The 26,373-nt window shown below is 43.3% G+C and overlaps 1 protein-coding gene across 1 annotated transcript in view; it reads right to left on the reverse strand.

Annotated features, from left to right (window-relative positions):
- Positions 1-26,373, reverse strand: part of LOC125239302 (xaa-Pro aminopeptidase ApepP-like) — a 62,445-nt gene that overhangs the window by 21,240 nt on the left and 14,832 nt on the right. The window contains exons 14-17 of the mRNA XM_048146845.1: positions 11,452-11,581; positions 10,243-10,420; positions 9,358-9,449; positions 8,577-8,690 (exon numbers count right to left, since the gene is read on the reverse strand). Of these exons, the coding sequence (XP_048002802.1) occupies positions 8,577-8,690; positions 9,358-9,449; positions 10,243-10,420; positions 11,452-11,581 (514 nt within the window). The remainder of the gene's footprint in view (positions 1-8,576; positions 8,691-9,357; positions 9,450-10,242; positions 10,421-11,451; positions 11,582-26,373) is intronic.

Raw genomic sequence — 26,373 nt, forward strand, 5'->3', positions numbered from 1 at the left:
TTAGGTTAGAATCGCAATCCATATGATCACAAAGTTATACTAAAAATTAATTATAAAATATAAAAATTTTACCTTCCAATAAAATTTGTATTATTTTGCCTGGTATATCCGAGGTCTTTATAGAGAGAGTACGTCGTAGACGTCGCATCGGACCGATAGATGGCGCCATCGTTCGTTGTAAGTCGCTCCGGCGTCTCACCGCCGCGATGTTGGTAGTCCCGTTTTTCCCCACCTGCAACACAAGGCCCCCCGCGCCCCGACTCGCCACCAGCCACCCTCATTGTTGAGGAGAAGTGCCGACGGTATATTAAGCCTACCAGGAAGGCATCACTCAGACCTCGGATATACCAGGCAAAATAATACAAATTTTATTGGAAGGTAAAATTTTTATATTATTTGTGCCGTTTGTATATCCGAGGTCTTTATAGAGACCTGTTTATTATCTCCTGGTGGCGAGTCAGCTGGCGCGCAAGCCTTTGGTAGCCCTATTGGCATATCATAGAAGAATAAGTGAATCAGTTGAACCGATTTGACAGATGTATCAGTCGAAATAGCCTTCGATCCGCGAATATCTCGGTGCCAGAAACGCATAAAGAGATTTTCGTGATGACGTTTAGCTTTAGTCAGCGAATAGTTAGAGAAATGACATTATTATACATCGCAGATCAAAACCAAAAAAAAAAAGATGTAGGCGAGGCTGACTTGAACAAGATACAAAAACCTTAGATACACTATTATTATTAACAGACACGTTATTTTATCAGGTTATAAACCCAATTTCAGACACAAAGTGTGTAAAATTAACTGTAAAAGTAGTGTAACTATCTGTACTGTAGCAGGGTAACGTAATTGATACTGCTTTTGTCAACCCTTCGTAAAAATTATCTAAATCAATATTAGCTTTGATATGACTATTTAAAGTCCAACGTCTTACGTCCATATCAAACACAGAAAAAGGTCATCACTCACGTGCCCAAGGGCTACTTGTTACAATACTGGTATTTTCGATCAGACTATTTCGCGTCAGGCGAGCGCGGTTGCAAGCGAGACTCCTGAACTCTGAACTCTTTTTAGTGAGGGCATTTGAGGATACCGATCGCTCGGTAAGACTAGCCTAGAAGATGAAAAGTACGAGCGCTGTCGATTGCTACTACACTGGACGGAGGTATCAGTCGATTTCTTTAAGTCAGTCATTGACTCTTAGGGTAATCCATTACCTAATCCAAAACCCGATGCGACGGATTTCTACTTCGTGCAATGAAGGTCGACAGAGTAGACTGAGAGGTGGAGACGTCAGTGTCGCATCGCTGGTGATTGCTGAACACGTCGTGGTAGCAGGTCAAGGGGTGAATTTAACACCGCCACACATGCGCGCTTTAAGAGCGTAGGCGGAGCGCAATAATGGCGGTGCACCGCACTAACGCTGGCGTTGCGCCCAGTGGGCGCTAGCGGGAACGAACGAGCGCTGATAGCGAGCGCAACGCGCGCGGGACGCGAGCGGAATGCACGCGCATTCAGCGCGCTGATAGCGAAGCGGAATGCGCTTTATGTGTGGCGGAGGCTTAATACGTACCGTTGTACGGCGTAATGCAGGGCTCTCGCAGACGAAGAGGTACGATGACGGGCGAAGCAGAAGAAGGCGAGGTCACCGAAGGTCACTTACTTGGCTCCCAGGGGGTGCATACTGACCTCGTACGACAGTCTGTTGGAGTCAGCAGTTACTGTCGTAGTTACTCGTAACAGAAGAGATGTAGTCCTGCCATCGTACAGCATAACATAACATACAACTGAACTGTGCATAGCATATAGTGCTATGCGAACCTTAAGCCGGCTGCATGTCACTTCAGTCGCCAGCGCCACCGCCTGTTGAAGATTATTCTCCATCGGAAGAGCTTTACTTCGTACAATGTTCCGATTATTGAAGGTCTTATCGGGCTGCAGATGCAAGCAAAACAGGGGCGATTGGCCTACAGCTATCGGCAGCTGTACGAGGTAATGCTGGAAACTGCAGCGGTGCAACCTTCCTCTGTAGACCACGAAAGTTGTGAAATTTATGAAATCAGGTTCTACGATCGAATCAAGCACTATATTAATTGAGTATAGTCGAGCCAGATGATAACTACTGAAGTACTCCTGAGTTCCTGGCCCCTTTCGCTTTGAGCTGGAATCTGAAGTTCACTAAGGCGAAGCAGGTTTATTTTTCCCAATTTGTTTATTAGAGGCTCGGCGAATAAGTTAATCTCTCGAATGGACAGGGGGCGCCACAAGCCTCCGGGAAATCGTCGTGTACTTGGAACCCCCGCGGCCAGATTGCCGATCGGTTTTGGTGTCCGCCCGGTAAACAGACGCACGCTCAGGATGCAGGACGCTGGCTCGAATTCAGATCTGGACATTCTGAAAGGGATTTTTTTTTTTAATTCCGCAAACCTTTACGATGTCTTTGACCTACACAATGAGCGATGTACAGGAATCACAGGGTCTTCTCGCGAGGCGCCTCTCCGATTAGATAGCTCGCGAACATCGTCAGGACACCCTCGCAGCAGTGCGGCTCCTCGTCCGGTTATTGACGTCTTACCTCGTTCAACTATGGGTCTCCAAACCACGTTAGGACGTAGCATCTTAAGAATTTATCTGTTCTCACTTCGGCGACGGAGGAGTCCTTGGTCAAAATAGAGTGTAAATACAGTCGTACTTCACGGGAACTGGAAAGAGAAGAGTGGATACCATAGTGTACGGGATGTCAGCTGATAGCGGCGCCCGGCGTCACATTGGAGGGTGGTATCAGCCTGGTCAGCAACAGAGTCTGCAACGATACCGTAGCAGACGGAGCCTGGATAGTCGTGGTCGTGGCACCATTGTAGGGGAAGACAGTGTTCGCGGTGAGCGTGACATCTTAGGCGCGACGGGCGTTATCAGCGTGGCGGCTAGCAGCACCAAGGGCCCACATCAGCAATCTTACCAGCTTGTCACTGCAGCAGACGCTGTTATGTTCGGCGGTGAGATTGAGACGGCCGTCGTCAGCTCGAAAGGCGTCTCGATGCCCTGTCGCGTCGCGCAGTATCGTGCTCGGTGGCCCTCTCGAGGTCGCCGCCGTCAGCGCGGGAGGCACCGGCGCCAGCGTGGCAGTCAGCTACATCGGTGAACAGCATCAACAGAGTTCGCGGCGTCGTCACGGCAAACGCGGCAGGAAAATTAGCGACGCCTTCGCGGCAGCCGCAGTATTGCGCTCGGTGGCGCGATGAAGGTCGCCGCGTCTGCAATCTTACCTCGTGCGATCGAGGCGACATCAAGGCGCCAGCATGAGCGTGTCGGCCGACGACACCGGTGGAAAACTTCAAGTAGGTTGCGGCGTTGTCACGGCAGACGCAGCAGAAGGATTGCGACGCCTGTGCAGCGGTTAACAGTATTACGCTCCGCGTCACCACTGAGGCGCCAGCATAAGCGTGGCGGCCAGCAATACTGGTGGACAGCTTCGGCAGGGTCGCGTCTCGCGTCGTTGTCACGGCATATGAACGCTCTACATCACCATCGAGGCGCCAGCATAAGCGTGGCGGCCAGCGATACTGGTGGACAGCTTCAGCAGGATCGCGGCGTTGTCACGGCAGATGAGCTCGCTGCATCACCATCGAGGCGCCAGCATAAGCGTGGCGGCCAGCGATACTGGTGGACAGCTACAGCAGGTGGACAGTCAGCAGGATCGCGGCGTTGTCACGGCAGACGAACGCTCTGCATCACCATCGAGGCGCCAGCATAAGCGTGGCGGCCAGCGATATTGGTGGACAGCTTCAGCAGGCTCGCGGCGTTGTCAAGGCAGACGCACGCTCTGCATCACCATCGAGGCGCCAGCATAAGCGTGGCGGCCAGCGATATTGGTGGACAGCTTCAGCAGGATCGCGGCGTTGTCACGGCAGACGAACGCTCTGCATCACCATCGAGGCGCCAGCATAAGCGTGGCGGCCAGCGATATTGGTGGACAGCTTCAGCAGGATCGCGGCGTTGTCAAGGCAGACGAACGCTCTGCATCACCATCGAGGCGCCAGCATAAGCGTGGCGGCCAGCGATACTGGTGGACAGCTTCAGCAGGATCGCGGCGTTGTCACGGCAGACGAACGCTCTGCATCACCATCGAGGCGCCAGCATAAGCGTGGCGGCCAGCGATACTGGTGGACAGCTTCAGCAGGCTCGCGGCGTTGTGGCGGGGGCAGAAGGTGGCCGCGCTGGTAGCCTGCGTATTGACGACTGATCACTAACGGCACGGCGCTCGCGTCGGGGCAGCAGCAGACATACTTACAGCGTCGCACGCGACGCCTATGCGGCGGCCACAACGTTGTTCGGCGGCACCGCAGAGATGGCCATCGTTAACGAGGAGGCAACTTCTACGCAACCTCGGCGGCGCCGACGCGGCGGACAACACTGCCGCGGTCAGCGGCGCTATCGCAGCGCTACAGTAAGTTTCGGCGCCGACACGTGGCTTGGGGCCTCCGCACCGAATCGGAAACCGAACATATTCTTTCTAAAATAATATGAATCTGCTCACCCATTCGTCGGAGAAATTCAAACCTCCTTGAAGCGCGGTATTCCTCCACCGCGCCCGCCGCCGCCGCCGCCGCCGCCGCAGCCCGCAGGTCGCGCAGCCCGCGGTCGCGAAGCACGTGGTCCCCGGAGCACGTGGTCCCCGGCGGAGCAACTTACCTACGTTACCGCTTATATTCTCGCGCGAAACTTTTAATACGCGGATAACACTTCCTACTTTAGTCTCGGAAATGCGAATAGTTTAAAAAGAAAACTGATTAACGGTAACGATTTTTGCAGCATGGAACTTTCTTACAAAAAAGTGGGTAGAATCATAAAGCACCGCTCGTTCATTTCTATAGTGAGAACCCCGAAAGACGAATAATGATCGCTAGCGAGGCATAATATATCTCATTATTCAAGACGAACGAGCGCAAATTAAAAGGGAAGAAAGAATTGACGGATGAAATTGAAAAATTTCATAATTCCGAAACGTTATAAGCCACTTTTTAAATAAAAACACGAATAACTCTGGTTTGACCAGAAATAACAAGGAAATAGAAACTAAAAGATTAATTTCGAGACACCATGCTGTAAAAATGTTCGAACGGAATACGCGACAACCGGTCACTTCGGCGTTCGACGAAACAATGTGGGTGGCTGGTGGCGAGTCGGGGCGCGGGGGGCCTTGTGTTGCAGGTGGGGAAAAACGGGACTACCAACATCGCGGCGGTGAGACGCCGGAGCGACTTACAACGAACGATGGCGCCATCTATCGGTCCGATGCGACGTCTACGACGTACTCTCTCTATAAAGACCTCGGATATACAAACGGCACAAATAATACCTATCAGTATGACACACAAGGAAAAGGTGTGCATGACACTGCCAGGTAGCTGGGTAGGGTAACAATGGTCTAGCGCTGAGTCCAGATCGAACAATAGAAAGGGTCGGTAATCCTTTTGTAACCGTCGTGCACAAGGTGTATTGTGTAAAGAACGTATTCTGTAAATACTAGAAGGAGGCTTCTGAGAGCGTCGGGACCCAGCGCAATGAATCTAAATGGGGGGCTATTACTTTTTTTTTTTTTTTTTTTTTTTTTTTTTTTTTTTTTAGGTTTAGCAAGACCATGGATGGGCGGTGGCGGGGTCCTGGGAGCAGGCCCCAGACCCGGGCTGGTAACGGGGGTACCCTACTACTATTAACAATTTATAAACAAATAAACTTTTTTAATATTAAAGTAACATAATTCATGAAGTAGTAAGTAGTTACTTAATAATTTTCCAAATAGAAATATATATATTTCGCAAATATATTAGAGGTGAAACACATTAGTAGGAACAATGTAAATGGCACATCTGCGCGGTTAACTTTTTCTAGTCTATGATTGCGTCACCAAAATGGCGGCAGTCCGCTCGTGGTCCGCTCCCGCTCGCGTGTTTGTAGAATATTCAATCTTAAAATATTATAGACGAGTTTTTTGTTTAATTTACCGATGAAATGTCACACCTTGACTTTTATTTGATTTTTTCGAGTGATTAGAACAATTTTTAAGCACACAAGAACGCATTATTCACGTGGATTGTAAATGAATCACGGCACGTGACTGCACTGCAAGGGCCTGGAGACGACTGACAACGTTGCGGTCCATGGACCGCAGTGGGGTGTGTTAAAAATTCTCTTAGCAACGTCGCCTCTAGTACGTAGTACATATACCTCAATGGCTTGATCGAATGATAACGTCGTCTGCTGCAACAACTGCTTTTGGATATCCTTATCACGAATGCCACATACTAAGCGGTCGCGCAATGTGCGATCCAGATCGGTAAAATTGCACTCTATAGCCAATTTCCGCAAACTAGCCACGTACTCTTTTATATTTTCAGTGCCCGATTGACACCTCATATGAAACTTATACGATTGCACTATTTCATTTTGTTTAGGATTAAAATGATCGTCTAACACGGCCTTCACACTTGTATAGGTTATGTCCGTTATCTTTTTTGGCGAAATTAAAGATTCTACCAAATCATATAAATCACGACCACATACCGAAAAGAAATTCGCTTTTTTTAGTTCATCCCTTTCAATACTATTCGCGAGCAAACAATAGTCGAACCTATTCACGTAGTTTTTCCAATTATCTTTGTCCATATGAAATTCACTAAATTTTACCGCCATTTTATTCACAACACTAAATCAACACTTTTAAACATTCAAACACTATGTTTAAAGCACTTTTAGCCTATTTTCGAATTAAATCCCGTCGCCAGAATGTTACGTACGCGTGCTGGCTTGCTGGCTAGAACCGAACTGGGGGTACCCGCAGATCATCATGATCTACCCACATGTCAATATATAACACGCCTAGTGCGTCGAACTTTAAGTATCGCTTAAAAAATGGCTGGTCGAGCAACCGTTCTACACTTATGACGAATTTTTATTACCTAATTAGAAAAATATTATTGTACATTTTTAATGTGAATATTACCTAACTTTTTGTAATCTCAATCTTCTGTCTATTTATTTTCTAAAGTACAATACAATACAATACAATACTCTTTATTGCACACCTTGATAAAATACAACAATACAAAACAAGGAAGCAACACAAACAAAGGTAAACAACAGGCGGTCTTATCGCTAAAGAGCGATTTCTTCCAGACAACCTTAAGGTAGCGGAAATTGATAAATTTACATAATGTCAGTAGGTGTCAGCAAATTCGAAGAAATAAACTTATCGCACAATATAGGCAAAAACATTAACATACATAAACATACATATATAATGATAAATAACTAAATGCATAAATATATAAATAAAATATAAATAAATAAATACACATATAACAGTACCAGGTTATTTAGAAGGAGTAATCAGACAAAAAATATTACGGAAGAGATAAAAAGTGGAGTTTAAGTAGTCTCTTAGACTTGTTGACTTGTTTTTGGAGTTAAAGTATTATTGTTGTATGAATATTATTTTTTTAAACCAAATCTTGACGTGTAAAATGGTTTTACAAATAAATGAGTATGAGTATGGTCTATCTCGCGACGACATACCTACTCTCGCGGCAATCATGTGCTAAATCTAGATGCTTAAATTACACTTTAAAACCGATAAAATGAAACTGCGGACAGTAGAATACCAATTTGTAACAAGTAGAATATCAATTTGTAACAATTTGGAAACCGGTCCACTGTGCCGGAAGTTTTTACAAAATAAATTTTGTACATATTTATAGAGCTATTTAATTTCTACAAGGGGCCATAGCCTATGGATGGTCACAGTGAGCGATATGAGGCAAAAATTAAGTATATCATAATCAGCTCATTCTCCCCAAAAGATTTATTTTCGGTCTCCTTACTTCAAAATCTTTTAGTAGGTACTTATGCTAACATCCAGACTGAGGTCTGATGCGGCGCGCCCGTGAGATCGTGTAGAACCCGAGAGGTCGGTTTTTAGGGTTCCGTAGTCAACTAGGAACCCTTATAGTTTCGCCATGTCTGTCTGTCCGTCCGTCCGTCCGTCCGTCCGCGGATAATCTCAGTAACCGTTAGCACTAGAAAGCTGAAATTTGGTACCAATATGTATATCAATCACGCCGACAAAGTGGTAAAATAAAAAGTGGAAAAAAATGTTTTGTTAGGGTACCCCCCCTACATGTAAAGTGGGGACTGATTTTTTTTTTATTCCAACCCCAACGTGTGATATATTTTTGGATAGGTATTTAAAAATGAATAAGGGTTTACTAAAATAGTTTTTTGATAACACTAAATATTTTCGGAAATAATCGCTCCTAAAGAAAAAAAAAGTGTGTAAAAAAATATGAAAAAAATCACAAAAGTAGAACTTTATAAAGACTTTCTAGGAAAATTGTTTTGAACTTGATAGGTTCAGTAGTTTTTGAGAAAAATACGGAAAACTACGGAACCCTAACTGAGCGTGGCCCGACACGCTTTTGGCCGGTTTGTATGATTAGAGAGATAGCGAAGAACACGCGACATTAGATGTTATTTCGCTACCTGCCACTATGTTATGTTTTTTACATTCTCATTCTCACCTCAAAATCCTGTAGAATGCTGACATCAAGACAGGAGGTCTGATGTGGTGCAAGTGAGATCGTGTAGAAGCCAAGAGCACCGCGACCTTCGAAATCGCCCACCAAGCTCTCCGCCTGAAAAATACACGATATACACATACAAATAACAATAATACATGATCGAAAACACCAATCAGAACTTAAATACCTAAATAAAATTATGTCTTCCCATCACAGAAGGATCCTGACGTGCATTAAGAGCATTTTAACCGAATTTACAATACAAATAATTACCATTCTGGCATTTACCATTCTGGGTGCTTAGCTAAGATGATTATAGGTTGGACTCTCTCTGTCACTCTTTCATATTGGCATTTATATTTATTCCCTTCGATTGGCATTTTTTGATGTCGGTAGGTGAGCATTTCTTTTTTTTTTGCCACTTTAATGAAGTGTGATATTTTTGAAAAAAAAATGCTATAACTACTCAGAATTACTAGCTTTATCAATCCTAGTAGTTAAAAAAAATGTCCCATACGATTTTTTCCTATTTTGTTACCATTTTCCGTACATGTTGTATGGGGTAACAAAAGAGGAAACTAACAAAAATGGATGAAAATTCTGGAGCACTTTTTGTCTCCCAGTGAGATTGAAAGTACTCGTGATTCTGAGTACAATTGACTTAAAATTCCCTAAAACAATCAAAATTTTTTATTGGAAAAAGGTATTATTTTGTATGCAGGTACCTAATAATCTTGATTGATGAAACTGGATAAAACAATGGATGGTTGAAGAAACTTACAAAAATGTGGTCGGAGTTATTCGTCAACTCAATGACTTCCACGAGGTCCTCGTGCCGAATGCCGTATTCATTCACCTCGTAGTAGCCGGGTTCTGTGGACGAAATATCCATATTATAAATGGGAAATTGTGCGTCTGTTTGTTTGTCCGTCTTTCACGGCAAAACGAAGCGACGAATTGACGTGATATTTTTTTGCGATTTCAGCATTGGTCCCATAATAAAAGTTGTTCATTATGACCTCAAAAGTCACTATCTAAAGTTTTAACGGTCCTTTTTATTTCACCGTGTATATGTAAATAAATAAATAAATAAATATTATAGGACATTCTTACACAGATTGACTGAGGCCCACGGTAAGCTCAAGAAGGCTTGTGTTGCGGGTACTCAGACAACGATATATGTAATATACAAATACTTATACACATAGAAAACATCCATGACTCAGGAACAAATATCTGTGCTCATCACACAAATAAATGCCCTTACTGGGATATATCTTTGATAAGTTTGATATATAGAAGTCGCCAAGTTCTTACCATCACTGAAGATCATTCCTGGGAATATTCCCGGATCTGTAGCGACGAGGGCAGAGCCAATGCCCCCGGGCCCCCTCGTGAACGTTCAGAAAGTGCCCCACACCGTGTCCCGTGTCCTACCATCGCTGAAGATCATATCCGTGAAAATTCCCGTGTCTGTACCTATGCGTGGTAGCATGTCTTACCATCGCTGAAGATCATTTCCGCGAAAATTCCCGGGTCTGTACCTATGCGTGGTAGCATGTCTTACCATCGCTGAAGATCATTCCCGGGAAGATTCCCGGGTCTGTAGTCTGTACCTATGCGGGCGCAGCCGAGGCCCTAGGCCTCTCGTGGCCCCATGTCTTACCATCACTGAAGATCATTCCCGGGAAGATTCCCGGGTCTGTAGCGATGAGAGCAGAGCCAATGCCCCCGGGCCCCTCGTGAACGTTCAGAAAGTGTCCCACACCGTGTCCCGTCCCGTGGTTGTAGTTAAGACCCACGTCCCATAGAGCTTTGCGGGCGAGGGTCTCGAGGATGTTGCCCTGCGGGAAAATGGTTTACTTATGAACCGATAACATAAAACACAGCAGGGAAGAGCAATCTGTAAGTGGTTTGTATAATTAACTTTAAATAAAATAATAGTTAATATCTGGGCAACCGAGCTTCGCTCGGTTCTGTTTCGTATCCTTGACATGTGTCGCCATCTAGTTCAAAAACGAATAGTACCTACATCGAGCGAAAGAATTCTCAGCCTTAACAACACAACTACTCCACACGAGATGGCGCGCATTTCGCCACAAAAACTCAAATAGTGTATTTTCTATTCGTTTTAGCCTTGACCTGTGTCGCCATCTAGTGTTTGCAATAAATAGTACTTACATCGACCGAAAGAATTCTGTCTTAACAGTACAACTACTGCACACGAGATGGCGCGCGAAGAAAAACGCATGAAAACTCGAAAATTCGCGTTTTCCGGGACCTAAGGATAAGTTAGATCGATTTTTCACCCCCAAAAACCCCCACATAACAAATTTCTGCGAAATCGTTAGAGCGGTTTCCGAGATCGTCAGTGTAAATAAATAAATATATAAATAAATAAATAAATAAATATACAAGAATTGCTCGTTTAAAAGTATAAGATTTGTTATACAAGGGAGTGTGGAATTGAAAAACGAGCAAGTGATAGGATTCTATAATTGAATTGGTTCGAGAATAGAATCTTGAACTTGCGAGTTTTTTAACACAAGAGAAGTAAAATACATTTGCACCCGACTTTTCCCCTCACTATAGCGAGGAAACAACAACGCAAAAATGTAGTACTTCCAGTAGTTCCACAGGTGGTAAATCATCTTTATTACTAGATTCACCTACTTTTATCAATTTTAAAGCAGTTAATTCGACTTTATTCAAGGTCAAATTACTTTACCCACTAGTGGATAAAATGCGTTTTTACCCGCTGGTATTAAAGGACAAAACACGTGTTTCCGAGCTAGTGAGGGGAAAATAAATAAACGGCACATAGTCATATACTTTTGGTCAGGCTTTAGTTCCTCTTGATATAAAAATAACTTACAGTGATGCCTCTAGGAAAGACCGCGGTGCCCAATAGTATCTGCCCCTTCAGTACGCGAGTGAACGTCAGTTTCTGCATGTCTGTGGGTGTGCCCATGTGGCGGGTACGGGTAATATCGGTGGTTCCGTCTCTGCGGACAATCCATACTAATATTATAAATGGGAAACTGTGTGTCTGTTTGTTTGTGCGTCTTTCACGGCAAAACGGAGCGACAAATTGACGTGATTTTTTAAGTGGAGATAGTTGAAGGGATGGACTACTTTATGTTTCTTTCTAACCCCCCCACTTCCCTAAAATCGGGAGTGGAAGTTTGTAGTAGTAGTAGTAGTAGTATAGTATGAATTTTTTGAAACGAACGTAGAAACGTTCTCAAGTATCAAAGTATTAGAAGCGCTGTATTTTCGCACCTATAGCGGTGTGGTCTATCGCTTCACATTTCCAAAATAATCTATCTCAAATTTGCTGATGCACAGATTTGAACCTTACAATTATCAGGATACAGTTGCTTCTTGTTGTCTTAGCGGGTGCAAATACAGAAGCTCCCGCTCAACACAAAAGGAACAATACCTTTGTTTAGAAACGTTCGTTTCAAAAAATTCATACTACTTAATCACTTTATTGTGTACAACAGTTTATATACAATTTGTAGGAATAGAGATACAAAGGCGAGGTTATCCCTATAAGGGACTCTTCCAGCTAACCTTGGAGTAGATGAGAGGATCGTTCCAGTAGGCAAGATAGACAAACTTACAGGAGTACAATAAAGGTCAAAAGGAGGTTTGTATGGAGCAATTTAACGCGAGCGAAGCCACGGGCAAAACTGGCATAAGCTAGTATGTAAATCAATGGGTGTGTAATGATTGGTATAACTTTTTTTAGTATAATAACATTTGATATAACAACATTTCATATATATTTGAAGGATATAATCACCCATTTGACATAATTAACATTTGGTATAACCACAAAATATCTACTTTTATTTTGTATAATCATTATTTCGTATAACACTTATTTATAATAACCGTTATATGGTATAACTATCTATTGATATACGACTAGTATAATATAACTATCAAACAGTATAAAACATTTCATGAATTAATTTTATTCTTTCTTGAAGGGATCACAGTTCTAACCTAACCTAAACTACTTTTCTGATAGCAGTACATATGTTTAAGAGTCACAGTTCTAACCTAACCTAACCTATTTTTCTGATAGCAGCGTGTTGTGTGTAGGGGTCATAGTTCTAACCTAATCTACTTTTCTGGTAAATGATGGATCTAATTTAGTGTACAATTGTTTTCTATTCTAACTGTGCTTTAGAAATAATTTGTGTTATACCATTTATTTATTATCGGAAATAAGCATTATACTCAAAGTATGTTATAATAAATGTTATTCGAAATAAATTAATAGTTTAAAAAACACTATAAAACACGCTTTTATAAATGCACGTAAAAGCCAAAAATAAATTATGGATCGTTCAAGTTGTCTCTATTTGTGAGCTGAAGTTTAAAAACTATGTGCTTTTAATTATAATATTTGATTGTAAAAGCGTGGGGCGCTGGAACAGGAAAGACTTTTTGTATAACTTGCTGATAAATCAAATTATGCTATGTTACGGGACGGAGGTTACACAGATTGACGCGCTAACTGGAGTTGCAGCATGATTAGTAGGTTCTACATTAAACAGTCAAATCAATTAAAAGTCAGAGTTCAAAGTAGGTACCAGTTTGTCGAACTCAGACAAAATATGCGCTAGTAGCGAGGAGAGTCGACAGTCACCGACACTTAGAACGCCGCTTTTTTCCGGTAATCAAAGTCCAAAAGGGGAAAGTGTCTACAGTGACAGGATGCAGGGTTCTTGTTCGTGGACGAGATATCTTTGGTTCCCTTTGATAACCCTTAGGCGGCATATGTAAACGTTATGTTCTTATGCAACTTCATTCGCCAGGAACTTCGGATTAGTATTTGTTTACAAGAAAGTCTTTCCTGTTCCAGCGCCCCACGCTTTTACAATCAAATATTATAATTAAAAGCACATAGTTTTTAAACTTCAGCTCACAAATAGAGACAACTTGAACGATCCATAATTTATTTTTGGCTTTTACGTGCATTTATAAAAGCGTGTTTTATAGTGTTTTTTAAACTATTAATTTATTTTATACTTTTTAGTCATTAATAATGAAATACTTTTAACATTTATACATAAATTTATTTCAAGTAGGCGGATTTTACATGCCATTTGTGGCTTAACGTGTACTTATTGCTAATTGCTACTTAATAATAACTAGCGGCTACCTTCTTATTACGGTATTATCATAAAAATGTTTATACCTAGTAAGTTATCCGTAAAAGATAGACAATATAGACATGTGCCATCGCGGACTTTTTGAAGACATTAGAGAGACATACTTTCGCCATACATTGTTTTGAAGCTCTCAGCTAGTGGGATTTTGTTTGACTCGATTAGAAAATATTGTCACATTTCAACTAATTCAAACAAAATTTAAGTATTTCTTTTTTGCCGAGCCCCCCTTTATTTGCTCTTAAGGGTCACAGGAAAACCATTACCCAACTTATTTTAAATACAACGTTGATCTTTCTTTTATGCGGGGGCTTCGCCCCCCGAGCCCCCTTTGTTTGCTCTTAAAGGTCACAAGAAAACGCTAACCCAACTTATTTTAAATACTACGTTAATCTTTCTTTTATGCGGGGGCTTCGCCCCCGAGCCCCCTTTTCGTTACTCTTAAGGGTAACGAGAAAACCCTAACCCAACTTATTTTAAATACAACGTTTATCTTTCTTTTATGCGGGGGCTTCGCCCCCGAGCCCCCTTTGTTTGCTCTTAAAGGTCACAAGAAAACGCCAACCCAACTTATCTTAAATACTACGTTGATCTTTCTTTCATGCGGGGGCTTCGCCCCCGAGCCCCCTTTGTTTGCTCTTAAAGGTCACAAGAAAACGCTAACCCAACTTATTTTAAATACTACGTTAATCTTTCTTTTATGCGGGGGCTTCGCCCCCCGAGCCCCCCTTTTCGTTACTCTTAAGGGTAACGAGAAAACCCTAACCCAACTTATTTTAAATACAACGTTTATCTTTCTTTTATGCGGGGGGCTTCGCCCCCCGAGCCCCCCTTTGTTTGCTCTTAAAGGTCACAAGAAAACGCCAACCCAACTTATCTTAAATACTACGTTGATCTTTCTTTCATGCGGGGGCTTCGCCCCCCGAGCCCCCCTTTGTTTGCTCTTAAAGGTCACAAGAAAACGCTAACCCAACTTATTTTTAATACTACGTTTATGTTTCTTTCATGCGGGGGGCTGCGCCCCTCGAGCCCCCCTTTGTTTGCTACTAAAGGTCACAAGAAAACGCTAACCCAACTTATTCTAAATACTACGTTTATCTTTTTTTTATGCGGGGGGCTTCGCCCCCGAGCCCCCTTTTGTTTGCTCTTAAAGGTCACAAGAAAACGCTAACCCAACTTATCTTAAATACTAGGTTGATCTTAATTAATGATCTAAATTATGGATCGTTCAAGTTGTCTCTATTTGTGAGCTGAAGTTTAAAAACTATGTGCTTTTAATTATAATATTTGATTGTAAAAGCGTGGGGCGCTGGAACAGATATTTAAGATAAGTTGGGTTAGCGTTTTCTTGTGACCTTTAAGAGCATCATCAGACCTTGAAACCTAATTGTAGTCAAAGTTCATTACAAGACTTTTCTAAGAAACCCAAAAACTGCTATGATACGATGTTCCATCATGTAGTTCCAGTTCATATCTTCCGACTCCATCATCAGATCAGCTCAACAGTACCATATTATTGTATTGTCATCGGAACTACATATAGCTGCCAATTTTCATTACGCTACGACTCCTGGAAGATGGTTAAATTAGCTTCCTTAGATTCCATTACATACATAGTTACATACACGACGACCTAATAAAAGCGTGTTAAAAATGATCATTATATTAAAACATAAATATGTTACAAATAATATGTCAGATACAAATTAGCTGTTATATTAAATAAGAATTATACAATTTGTTAGTATATTATTTGTTGTTATATGATTCAATAATTATATCAAATGATCGTTATAACGACTAAAAATATATCAAAAAAAGTTATATCGATCGATACGCACCCCAATAAAGGTCAAAAGGAGGTTTGTATGGAGCAATTTAACACGAGCGAAGCCACGGGCAAAACTGGCATAATCTATTATGTAAATCAATAAGTATATTGGTCAAAGGACGGCGCGGGTTCGAACCCGGCTCTTACCAATGAGTTCTTCTGAAGTTATGTGTGAAATGCACAGATGTCATATATACCATAGATCAAGCAAACGTATCTACTTAGCGTGTCAAATGAACTCAGTGAAATCCACTGAGTTGTCCGTCTTTACTCGCAGCTTGCAGCTTTCGGGCGTCAATTTTTGTAAGTTGAAGTCAACCAAAACATAAATAAATTAATAGTTTAAAAAACACTATAAAACACGCTTTTATAAATGCACGTAAAAGCCAAAAATAAATTATGGATCGTTCAAGTTGTCTCTATTTGTGAGCTGAAGTTTAAAAACTATGTGCTTTTAATTATAATATTTGATTGTAAAAGCGTGGGGCGCTGGAACAGGAAAGACTTTTTGTATAACTTGCTGATAAATCAAATTATGCTATGTTACGGGAAGGAGGTTACACAGATTGACGCGCTAACTGAAGTTGCAGCATGACTAGTAGGTTCTACATTAAACAGTCAAATCAATTAAAAGTCAGTGTTAAAAGTAGGTACCAGTTTGTCGAACTCAGACAAAATATGCGCTAGTAGCGAGGAGAGTCGACAGTCACCGACACTTAGAACGCCGCTTTTTCCGGTAATCAAAGTACAAAAGGGGAAAGTGTCACAGTGACAGGATGCAGAGTTCTTGTTCGTGGACGAGATATCTTTGGTTCTCTTTGGTAACCCTTAGGCGGCATATGTAAACGTTATGTTCTTATGCAACTTCATTCGCCAGGAAGTTCGGATTAGTATTTGTTTACAAGAAAGTCTTTCCTGTTCCAGCGCCCCACGCTTTTACAATCAAATATTATAATTAAAAGCACATAGTTTTTAAACTTCAGCTCACAAATAGAGACAACTTGAACGATCCATAATTTATTTTTGGCTTTTACGTGCATTTATAAAAGCTGTTACGGCCATACCTAAAACGCATATCAACTGACGGCGGCGCGTGACCTTCATCCTGGCGCGCGCATAGCGACCCGCGCAGCACATCCCCGGCTGCGCTGCCCTACCACGAGTCAACCTACGTCACAATACGTCACATGCATCATCATCGCGCCATCTTACCGGCAGCCAATGACATGCATGTACGCGATATGTCGTGATCGCCAACCAATGGTGTCGCGGCTCGTCATCTCTTCGAGCCCCAATGAAGATCGACGATGACATTCACTTTCGCTTTCTCACCTTTGCTACCACGTAGCACATACCTAATTTCTACTTTGCTCATTTTTTATGTAAATTTTAATTAAGTAAAAAAAAACATGTAAAAATCCCGGATTAAATCACTTAATTCGAAGAACCCGCTGCCTTCGTCATTTCATCAACCTGCCATCCACATCAGCGCAAATCCTGGCCATCAGCCCCAACGTATGTCTATACGCGCAGACATAATTTTGATCCTACGAGACCGGATGTCGACCAGCCTTGGACCCACGGATTGGATGTGAGAACGCATCGGCAGAGTGCTGCAACGACCAAAAGCTTCGGCAGCGGTGAAGATCTTCGGTGAGACGAGCCAACCTACCTTTACCTACCTTTCCCTATAACGCTTGCGTCATATCGTGCTTTTCTCAATTCCAGTGCTTGTGCTTTCGTTGTGACCCTATCGCACGTCGTCGAGTCGACCTTCGCAAAAGTCTGCAAGCAACTCGCGTCAGCTTTGCTGCTAGCTGCCTTGCTGTGCTCGACCTGGGTGGTGATTGCAACTGTAAGTACTTAGCGCCTGCCTTTATTCGATTCGCAAAATGACTGGCAAAGACGATGTAGTGTTTCACGCCGCGTTAGGTCCTAATCAAGAAACGGACACAGAAACAATAAAACAATTAAATCGTAGGCGTGGTTCCGTAAAGTGTAGGCTAACTAATTTCAAAAAGTTCGCGAGTACGTATGAGGGTTTAACTTTGTCCGATACCCAGCGCACGGAGCTCAGTTTACGCATGCAAGGGGCTCAGGGTATTTTTGATGATTTTACTGACATTCATAATCAGTTAGAAAGTTTAATTCCCGATAGCGAAATGAATTCACTTTTTGAAACCAGAGAGGCGTTCGAAAGCGAATATTACGCGATTTTAGCTAAGACGCAATGTATGGTGAAATGTTCGGAGAAAGCTAACGAACCTAAAATGCAAGCTTCTAATAATCTAGCGCAAACGGTGCGGCTCCCCGTCATTTCCTTACCTACTTTCGACGGATCTTATGAACACTGGTTACAATTCCGCGACACATTTTCTTCGCTAGTGCATAATTCGCAAGAAATAACCAGCATTCAAAAGTTCCATTATTTAAAGTCATCGCTAAAGGGTAATGCGCTACTCGTTATCGATTCGCTTGAGTTTTCGGCAGACAATTACGCGATTGCTTGGGAATTGCTATTAAACCGCTATGATAATAGTAGATTGCTAGTACACAATCACGTAAAAGCTTTATTTTCCATACAATCGCTCAATAAAGAATCGCCGGCACTGTTAAGAAAGCTTTTAGACACAGTTTTAAAAAATTTACGCGCTTTAAAGCTGCTCGGTGAGCCCACAGAAAGCTGGGACACACTTATCATTTATTTAGTTGTTTCCAAATTAGATTCCACAACCGAACGTGAGTGGGAACAATATAAAAGCACTTTGTTACCAGTGTCGAACGAAAACAAAACCGCGCTTAAGGTAGATGATTTGCTTAAATTCATTCGCGACCGCGCCGATATGTTAGAAACATTATTGGTTACGCACAGCCGGTCTAACTTAAATAGCACTTATCCGCCGCACGATGCTAAAAAATCAAACACACATAACGCGCACACGGCTCCCAAGGTTCACTACAATGTTGTTACCGAAAAGTCCGTAGACAAATCTCACTCTAAACAAACACCAATTAAGAAGTTATGTTCTATGTGCAATGGTAAACATCCTTTGTACTCGTGTCAAGCATTTATTGATTTAAATATGCAAGATAAATTAAAATTGGTACGCGATAAAAGTTTGTGTGAGAATTGTTTACGAACTGGACATGCGCCTAGTGAATGTCGGTACGGCCCGTGTAGGAAGTGTAACAAGAAACATAATTCCATAATTCACGAGGACGAGAAGGATGAAGCCAGTGACAAGCGCTCCGTGGCACTGCTGGCGACAGACAGCGCGCCAAGGTCGCCCGCTTCCTCCTCCTCGATCCCTGATAACAACATCGCACACGCACAACACGTATTGCAGGTATCGAACGCACACATAGATGAAGATGTATACGCGCGATTGTCTTCCAGGCGTCCTGTAATACTAGCCACCGCCCTTGTCGAAATTCCAGATAATTACGGTAATTATCATAAAACGCGAGTGATTCTCGATAACGGTAGCGAAGGTTGTTTAATTACCGAAGCGTTGTGCGACAAATTAAATCCGCAAACTTTACAGTCCACTGAAGAATTAAACGGTATAGGTAATTTAGCTACACATAGTTCGCGAGTATGTGAGATCGAAATAAATTCCCTTGTTACCGATTTTAAGGCGCGATTACAATGTAGGGTTTTACCGCGATTAACCTCATCGTTGCCTACGTTTCCGAGCAAACGTAACCACTTCCGCATTCCAGACAACGTAAGTCTGGCAGATCCTAACTTTTATGAAAGTCGGCCCGTCGAGGTACTCATAGGAGCTGACCTATTCTGGGAGCTCCTCGAAGGTCTAGTTAAGATAACGCGCTTAACTAACGGTGCATACTTAATAAATACGCAGTTAGGCTGGATAGTTTCGGGACCTGTTTCCTCTAACGCGCGCAACACAAAGCCTATTAATTGTAATTTCGCGCAATCTATTGACATGCCATCATTAGATACTCAATTACGTAGGTTTTGGGAAATAGAGGAGATACAGTCCAACACCAAGTCGTACGATACGCGAAGCGAAGAAGAAATGGCATGCGAAGACCATTTCGTCAAAACTACCACCCGCCTCGAGGATGGTAGGTTTTGTGTGCAGCTCCCTCTCAAGGAGCCCCCCGAGTCTCTCGGCGACTCATTCGCGCAAGCAAAAAGACGCTTTATGTCGTTAGAAAACGTCTCAGTCGCGACCCCATATATAAAGGCATGTACAGTGACTTTATAAAAGAGTATCTCGCGTTAGGTCATATGAAACGAGTTAATACCTACGGAACCCCCAATTACTTTTTGGCCCACCACGGAATTTATCGTGCACATGCGCAAAAAACACGTCTGCGAGTTGTTTTCGACGCTAGCGCCCCCACGACCAGTGGCAAATCACTGAACGACATACAAATGGTAGGTGCGCCTATACAAGGTGATTTGGTCGCGATCTTGCTTAGGTTCCGCGAGAATAGGTATGTTGCATGCGCCGATATCGAAAAGCATTACAGGCAAGTTTTAATTGACGAATCTCAGCGCGATTTACAACTTATTCTATGGCGCGATAAGCCGAGCGACGACCTTGACATATATCAGCTGAGCACCGTAACATATGGCACGGCGGCCGCAGCCTTCCTCAGTTGCAGGTGTCTCAAACAGTTGGCGCTCGAATGTACTGACCCCGAAGTAGCTAGGACAATTAGGGACGATTTTTATGTAGACGACTTTATTTCGGGATCGTCTTCAATTCCCGAATTGTTACGAATTTGTGACGAAACCGCGAAAGTTTTAAATTCTGGCTGCTTCCCATTACGAAAGTGGGTTTTTAATTTCGAGTGTACCGATAAACGTTACAACGACGACGATACGTCTAAGGAATTATCACTAGGCGAACACGCGCATAGTAAAACTTTAGGTCTCGGTTGGTACAATAAAAGTGACGAATTGTTCTATCATACGCGACACGAACAAAATGCGAAACCTGTCACAAAACGCATTATATTGTCCACCGCATCGCAGGTTTTCGATCCCCTCGGATTATTAAGTCCTATGATAATTATCGCCAAATGTTTACTACAACGGTTGTTTTTATTAAAGGTTGATTGGGATGCAGCTGTTCCCGATGACGTCACGCAAGCCTGGCATCGTTTCGTAAACAACCTGGCTATCTTACCTAGCATTCGCATACCACGTCATGTTATGTGTAATGACCCTATATGTATAGATTTACATATATTTACAGACGCGAGTCAAGTAGCGTATGGTACTTGCGCTTACGTACGGACAATTGATAAGCAATCAGCTGTTACCGTTCAGCTACTTTGCTCGAAAAGTAAAGTGGCCCCAATTTCCCCTCCGCTGAGTACGCCTCGATTGGAGCTGTCCGCGTGTTTATTGGGCGCTAAACTATTTAATAAAATTAAAGAATCGTTCCGCGCGAAATTCAATCAAGTAATATTTCATACCGATTCAACAATTGCATTGAGCTGGCTCCGAATGCAGCCTAATTTACTAAAACCTTTCGTTCAGAACAGGGTTGCACAAATCCACGAAATTACGAAAGAATATTCGTGGCATCACGTTAGTGGCAAGTGCAATCCGGCCGATTTGGTTTCTAGGGGCGTGCAGTTGGACGCACTTCGCACCTCCTCTCTGTGGTGGAATGGCCCTGATTTCCTCCATGATGTTAATTACAATGCTCAGTCTGTAGATCCGTCATTGCTGCCAGACGAGTCTCAAATACCCGAACGTAAAACTAATCCTATGACTAGTCTGGTATGCAACGATAACAATAATACATTGTTTACATTCGACAGGTTTTCTCAGTTCAATCGCATGCAGCGCGCGGCCGCGTACGCACTTCGCTTCATTCATAACGCGCGCAACAAGGATGCACGAGCACGTCGCACGGGCGCGCTCACTGTAGATGAACTGAGGCAATCTGAGAGAGTACTCTCGCGCTTATCACAATTAGAGTCATTATCGGACGTTCGCGACGAGTTGACAAAGAACAAATGTATCGCAAAGGGTTTTTTAGCTAAACTAAATTTGTTCATTGATAACAATAACCTAATTAGAGTCGGCGGGCGGCTTGCAAATTCGGCTAGGTTTGATTACAACAAAAAACATCCGATATTGCTCTCTAGTAAACATCAGTTTACAATTTTATTGTTCCGATTTGAACATAAACGATTATTACACGCTGGACCGCAGCATATATTGTTCTCGCTTCGCGAGGCCTGGTGGCCTATAAGCGGTAGGAACCTGGCAAGAAAAGTGGTTCACAATTGTGTACTTTGCGTTCGTTTTAAGGGTAAAACGTTAACTCCTATAATGGGTAATTTACCTACAGAGCGATTGGAACCCGGGTTCGCATTTGTAAATTGCGCTGTGGACTACGGAGGTCCATTTTATATTTTAAACCGGAAAGGTCGGGGAGCCACGACTATCAAGGCGTATTTATGTATATTTATATGCTTTGCTACGCGCGCAGTTCATTTAGAGTTGGTTACCGATCTCTCTTCAGAAGCATACCTACTGGCGTTGAAAAGGTTCATTTCGCGTCGCGGTAAACCTTCAAAAATATTTTCCGACAACGGACGGAACTTCGTAGGTCTCATGAACGACTTTTCAAAGTTTTTAAAATCGTGTTCTGGCGAAATAAAAGAGTACGCACTCTCGCAACAGATTGAATTTATTATGACGCCACCTTATGCTAGTCATTTTGCTGGTCTAGTCGAGGCTGGTGTTAAGAGTTGCAAACATCACTTGCGACGTGTGATAGGTGATGTTAAATTAACCTATGAACATTTTAGCACGATTTTGACCCAATGCGAAGCCATCCTTAATTCCAGGCCCTTAAGCCCTTTGTCCTCTGACCCGCAAGACTACACTCCTTTAACCCCCGCTCACTTCCTGGTTGGACGTCCGCTGACAGCTCCTGCGTGCGCTGACCTCGTCGACGCCCCCGCACAGCGCCTGTCACGATACCAGCAAGTGGAGCAAATGCGACAACATTTCTGGGCCCGGTGGTCGAAGGAGTTCATATCCGAGCTGCAGGTCAGGACAAAATGGACGAAGAATATGGACGACTTAAAAGTGGACACCCTCGTTTTGATCAAGGAGGACCACACTCCGCCCCTCAAGTGGAGCTTAGGGCGGATAACCAAGACTTTCCCGGGCAAGGACGGCGTTTCCCGAGTAGCCGATATACGCACCTCTCGCGGCACTGTACGCCGAGCCTTTTCGAAAATTTGCCCGCTACCTACGCATGATGACTGACGTCGCTGCCTCATCTTCACGTTGGAAGCCAGCACTTCCAAGGCCGGGAGCTATGTTACGGCCATACCTAAAACGCATATCAACTGACGGCGGCGCGTGACCTTCATCCTGGCGCGCGCATAGCGACCCGCGCAGCACATCCCCGGCTGCGCTGCCCTACCACGAGTCAACCTACGTCACAATACGTCACATGCATCATCATCGCGCCATCTTACCGGCAGCCAATGACATGCATGTACGCGATATGTCGTGATCGCCAACCAATGGTGTCGCGGCTCGTCATCTCTTCGAGCCCCAATGAAGATCGACGATGACATTCACTTTCGCTTTCTCACCTTTGCTACCACGTAGCACATACCTAATTTCTACTTTGCTCATTTTTTATGTAAATTTTAATTAAGTAAAAAAAAACATGTAAAAATCCCGGATTAAATCACTTAATTCGAAGAACCCGCTGCCTTCGTCATTTCATCAACCTGCCATCCACATCAGCGCAAATCCTGGCCATCAGCCCCAACGTATGTCTATACGCGCAGACATATTTTATGCGGGGGCTTCGCCCCCGAGCCCCCTTTGTTTGCTCTTAAAGGTCACAAGAAAACGCTAACCCAACTTATTCTAAATACTACGTTGATCTTTCTTTCATGCGGGGGCTTCGCCCCCGAGCCCCCCTTTTCTTTACTCTTAAGGATCACAAGAAAACCTTAACCCAACTTATTTTAAATACAACGTTGATCTTTCTTTCATGTGGGGGCTTCGCCCCCGAGCCCCCCTTTGTTTGCTCTGAAAGGTCACAAGAAAACGCTAACCCAACTTATTTTAAATACTACGTTAATCTTTCTTTTATGCGGGGGGCTTCGCCCTCCGAGCCCCCCTTTGTTTGCTCTTAAAGGTCACAAGAAAATGCTAACCCAACTTATTCTAAATACTACGTTGATCTTTCTTTCATGCGGGGGGCTTCGCCCCCCGAGCCCCCCTTTGTTTGCTCTTAAAGGTCACAAGAAAATGCTAACCCAACTTATTCTAAATACTACGTTGATCTTTCTTTCATGCGGGGGGCTTCGCCCCCCTTTGTTTGCTCTTAAAGGTCACAAGAAAACGCTAACCCAACTTATTCTGAATACTACGTTGATCTTTCTTTCATGCGGGGGGCTTCGCCCCCCGAGCCCCCCTTTTCTTTACTCTTAAGGATCACAAGAAAACCTTAACCCAACTTATTTTAAATACAACGTTGGTGTTTCTTTCATGCGGGGGCTTCGCCCCCCGAGCCCCCCTTTGTTTGCTCTTAAAGGTCACAAGAAAACGCTAACCCAACTTATTTTAAATACAACGTTGATCTTTCTTTTATGCGGGGGCTTCGCCCCCCAGCCCCCTTTGTTTGCTCTTAAAGGTCACAAGAAAACGCTAACCCAACTTATTTTAAATACTACGTTAATCTTTCTTTTATGCGGGGGCTTCGCCCCCCGAGCCCCCCTTTGTTTGCTCTTAAAGGTCACAAGAAAACGCTAACCCAACTTATCTTAAATACTACGTTGATCTTTCTTTCATGCGGGGGCTTCGCCCCCCGAGCCCCCCTTTGTTTGCTCTTGAAAGTCACAAGAAAACGCTAACCCAATTTATTTTAAATACTACGTTGATCTTTCTTTTATGCGGGGGGGCTTCGCCCTCCGAGCCCCCCTTTTCGTTTCTCTTAAGGGTCACAAGAAAACTCTAAACCAACTTATTTTAAATACAACGTTCATCTTTCTTTCATGCGGGGGCTTCGCCCCCCGAGCCCCCCTTTGTTTGCTCTTAAAGGTCACAAGAAAACGCTAACCCAACTTATTTTAAATACAACGTTGATCTTTCTTTTATGCGGGGGGCTTCGCCCTCCGAGCCCCCCTTTTCGTTACTCTTAAGGGTCACAAGAAAACCCTAACCCAATTTATTTTAAATACTACGTTGATCTTTCTTTTATGCGGGGGGCTTCGCTCCCCGAGCCCCCCTTTTCGTTACTCTTAAGGGTAACAAGAAAACCCTTTCCCAACTTATTTTAAATACAACGTTTATCTTTCTTTTATGCGGCCCGAGCCCCCCTTTGTTTGCTCTTAAAGGTCACAAGAAAACGCTAACCCAACTTATCTTAAATACTACGTTGATCTTTCTTTCATGCGGGGGGCTTCGCCTCCCGAGCCCCCCTTTGTTTGCTCTTAAAGGTCACAAGAAAACGCTAACCCAACTTATCTTAAATACTTCGTTGATCTTTCTTTCATGCGGGGGGCTTCGCTCCCCGAGCCCCCTTTGCTTGCTCTTAAAGGTCACAAGAAAATGCTAACCCAACTTATTCTAAATACTACGTTGATCTTTCTTTCATGCGAGGGGCTTCACCCCCCGAGCTCCCCTTTTCTTTACTCTTAAGGATCACAAGAAAACCTTAACCCAACTTATTTTAAATACAACGTTGATCTTTCTTTTATGCGGGGGGCTTCGCCCCCCGAGCCCCCCTTTGTTTGCTCTTAAAGGTCACAAGTTGATCTTTCTTTCATGCGGGGGGCGAAGCCCCCCGAGCCCCCCTTTTCTTTACTCTTAAGGATCACAAGAAAACCTTAACCCAACTTATTTTAAATACAACGTTGATCTTTCTTTTATGCGGGGGGCTTCGCCCCCCGAGCCCCCCTTTGTTTGCTCTGAAAGGTCACAAGAAAACGCTAACCCAACTTATTTTAAATACTACGTTAATCTTCCCCCCTTTGTTTGCTCTTAAAGGTCACAAGAAAACGCTAATCCAACTTATCTTAAATACTACGTTGATCTTTCTTTCATGGGGGGGGCTTCGCCCCGAGCCCCCTTTGTTTGCTCTTAAAGGTCACAAGAAAACGCTAACCCAACTTATTCTAAATACAACGTTGATCTTTCTTTTATGCGGGGGGCTTTGCCCCCCGAGCCCCCCTTTGTTTGCTCTGAAAGGTCACAAGAAAACGCTAACCCAACTTATTTTAAATACTACGTTGATCTTTCTTTCATGCTTCCCCCTCGAGCCCCCCCCCCTTTTTCTGTTCTTATCTTCCGGCACCATCATCAGGCCTTGAAACCTAATCGTAGTCATAGTTCATTACAAGACTTTTCTAAGAAGCCCAAAAACAGCTATGATACGATGTTCCATCATGTAGTTGCAGTTCATATCTTCCGGCTCCATCATCAGACCTTGAAACCTAATCGTAGTCAAAGTTCATTACAAGACTTTTCTAAGAAGCCCAAAAACAGCTATGATACGATGTTCCATCATGTAGTTCCAGTTCATATCTTCCGGCTCCATCATCAGACCTTGAAACCTAATCGTAGTCAAAGTTCATTACAAGACTTTTCTAAGGAGCCCAAAAACAGCTATGATACGATGTTCCATCATGTAGTTCCAGCTCATATCTTCCGGCTCCATCATCAGACCTTGAAACCTAATTGTAGTCAAAGTTCATTACAAGACTTTCCTAAGAAGCCCAAAAACAGCTATGATCCGATGTTCCATCATGT

The sequence above is a fragment of the Leguminivora glycinivorella genome, chromosome 25 (assembly GCF_023078275.1).
Source record: "Leguminivora glycinivorella isolate SPB_JAAS2020 chromosome 25, LegGlyc_1.1, whole genome shotgun sequence".
Lineage (NCBI taxonomy): Eukaryota > Metazoa > Arthropoda > Insecta > Lepidoptera > Tortricidae > Leguminivora > Leguminivora glycinivorella.